The 2065-nt window shown below is 49.2% G+C and overlaps 1 protein-coding gene across 1 annotated transcript in view; it reads right to left on the bottom strand.

Moving 5' to 3' along the window:
- STUM (stum, mechanosensory transduction mediator homolog) overlaps positions 1–2065 on the bottom strand; it is a 62600-nt gene that overhangs the window by 1341 nt on the left and 59194 nt on the right. The window contains exon 3 of the mRNA XM_024739198.1: positions 687–695. Within this exon, the coding sequence (XP_024594966.1) occupies positions 687–695 (9 nt within the window). The remainder of the gene's footprint in view (positions 1–686; positions 696–2065) is intronic.

The following is a 2065-nucleotide window of genomic DNA, read 5'->3' as shown; positions in this document are numbered from 1 at the left end:
GGGTATTGTGGGTTTTTTTTTTTTTTTAAAATATCTACTGGGCTTCCCTGGTGGCACAGTGGTTGAGAGTCCGCCTGCCATTGCGGGGGACACGGGTTCGTGCCCCGGTCCGGGAGGATCGCACATGCCGTGGAGCAGCTGGGCCCGTGAGCCACGGCCGCTGAGCCTGAGCGTCCGGAGCCTGTGCTCCGCAGCGGGAGAGGCCACAACGGTGAGAGGCCCGCGTACCACAAAAAAAAAAAAAGACATCTACTGAAATATTTAAGGGTGAAATTATAAGTCTGGAATTTGCTGAGTGGTTACCCCTATTAGCTGGTAACTCAGCCCACAGAGAAGCATCAGTGGACTTACATGTAGTTCTTCTCTTTATTTACCAGATATTCATCAAATTTAGTTGTTCGGGGTAGAGGAAGATGTAGGGAGTAACCGATGAAACCAGAGTGGCCATGAGTGGATGATGGTTAAAGCCAATATGTGCGTTTAGGGACTCATTGTACTAGGCCTTCTACTTGTGTCTATGTTTAAACATTTTCCAAAATAAAAAAAAAAGAAGCTTCTGAAAATAGAAGCTTGTTGACCAATTGGGAGAGGGGGTGTTTGTGTGCATTGGGGGTGCAGGGCAGGACAGTGAAGGGGAGGCCCAAGGCAGCCCAGGCATGTGGCCTGTCATCCCCCAACAGACTCACCTTGGGAAACTTTGGAGCAACACAGGGGTTATGAGGCAGCATAAGGAAGAGAAGAAAAAGAGAAAGAGAAAACAGTCTGAAAACAGAGGCCGGAGGGACTGCCTGAAATATAAAAAGAGGGAGGATGCACAGTGCGGCCCAGGAGATGGAAGCGGGCTGTGGCCAGTATTCACAGTGACCAGCCCCTGTGGCCAGTGGCCAGCCCCAGCAGGCGTGTGGACTTGGCTGCAGGAGCGCACAGAGAGCATCCTCCCCTCCCTGGGGGTCACACTCGGTGAGACACTGCCAAGAAGCTCTCTCCCGTTCCCTCCGTATATCAGCCAAGGCCACTCTTCTGCTCATCTCCTGCCCCTCACTCTTCTCCCACCCCCAACCCATGTTTGTCTTGAGATGGAATTCTGGATGGACCCCAGGAGGGATGGGTACAGGACAGGTTTAACTGTGACAACCTAAAGATGTTGAAGTGACCCATCCTGGCTCCAGCCCAGCTCTGTCTGAGCTACGGGGTTCTCCTTTTATGTGGACAGGAGCCACATATATAAAACCTATTGCTTTGGGAAAGACCCAGGTGGGGGATGGCAAACAGACTTTATCTTGCAGACATCTTGGATCCATTGATAGTGACTGCCTGAAGCCCTGTGTTAAGAACATGTAAGACTATTCAGCAGAAAGTGTAATGATTGATTAGCAATGTCTGTCATGGGTATGGCAGTAGAGAGAGGCTCTCGTACAACTACCAAATATTTATTGACCCACAACCAATACAGGCTGTTGTTGAGTGTTATTTGTTATTATTCATATAAATAGAGCAGCGGCCTTATACGTTCCTGATTTTAACTTCTACTTTGATCTATATTTCTCTGTTTCCCCTCTTAGGAGGTTTTTCTTGATGGTACATTTCTTGATGACACCCCAGACAATGCCACATTAAAAAAAATCACCCTGTATTGTTATCATTGAAAAGTTCCCTTCATTTTCACAGGACGGGGCTGGAGTGACACCGGAAAGAACAGCCCCTTATCCAACTATCTACCAGGACAAATAAGTCAATTGTGGCTATTCTCTTCTACGTAGTCATCCTGGGATACTCACGCTGCATTGTTGCTCGGGGCAGTTCCAGCCCACAGCACCATCTCAACAGTGGCAATTACTCATCCTTTGAGGGTGGGCTTACTTTTTGGAGTAAGGGCAAAGGCACCCCTTGCTGAGATGGGTGAGCAAGTCTGGTGGACAGGCGGGGTAAGTGGGTAGCGGTGAGGCGTGTTGGGTTTTCTGGTGCAGCCCTCAAGTCCATTCCCCAAACAGTGTTCTAAAAAGTCTGACACAAAGACAGCATCCCTGGAACCAAGGAGGTGACCCACAGGGACAGCTCGGATTGG

Source organism: Neophocaena asiaeorientalis, unplaced genomic scaffold (assembly GCF_003031525.2).
Source record: "Neophocaena asiaeorientalis asiaeorientalis breed wild unplaced genomic scaffold, Neophocaena_asiaeorientalis_V1.1 scaffold347, whole genome shotgun sequence".
Lineage (NCBI taxonomy): Eukaryota > Metazoa > Chordata > Mammalia > Artiodactyla > Phocoenidae > Neophocaena > Neophocaena asiaeorientalis.
The sequence above is the reverse complement of the archived record's forward strand: the minus strand, read 5'-3'. Positions and strand labels throughout refer to the sequence as shown.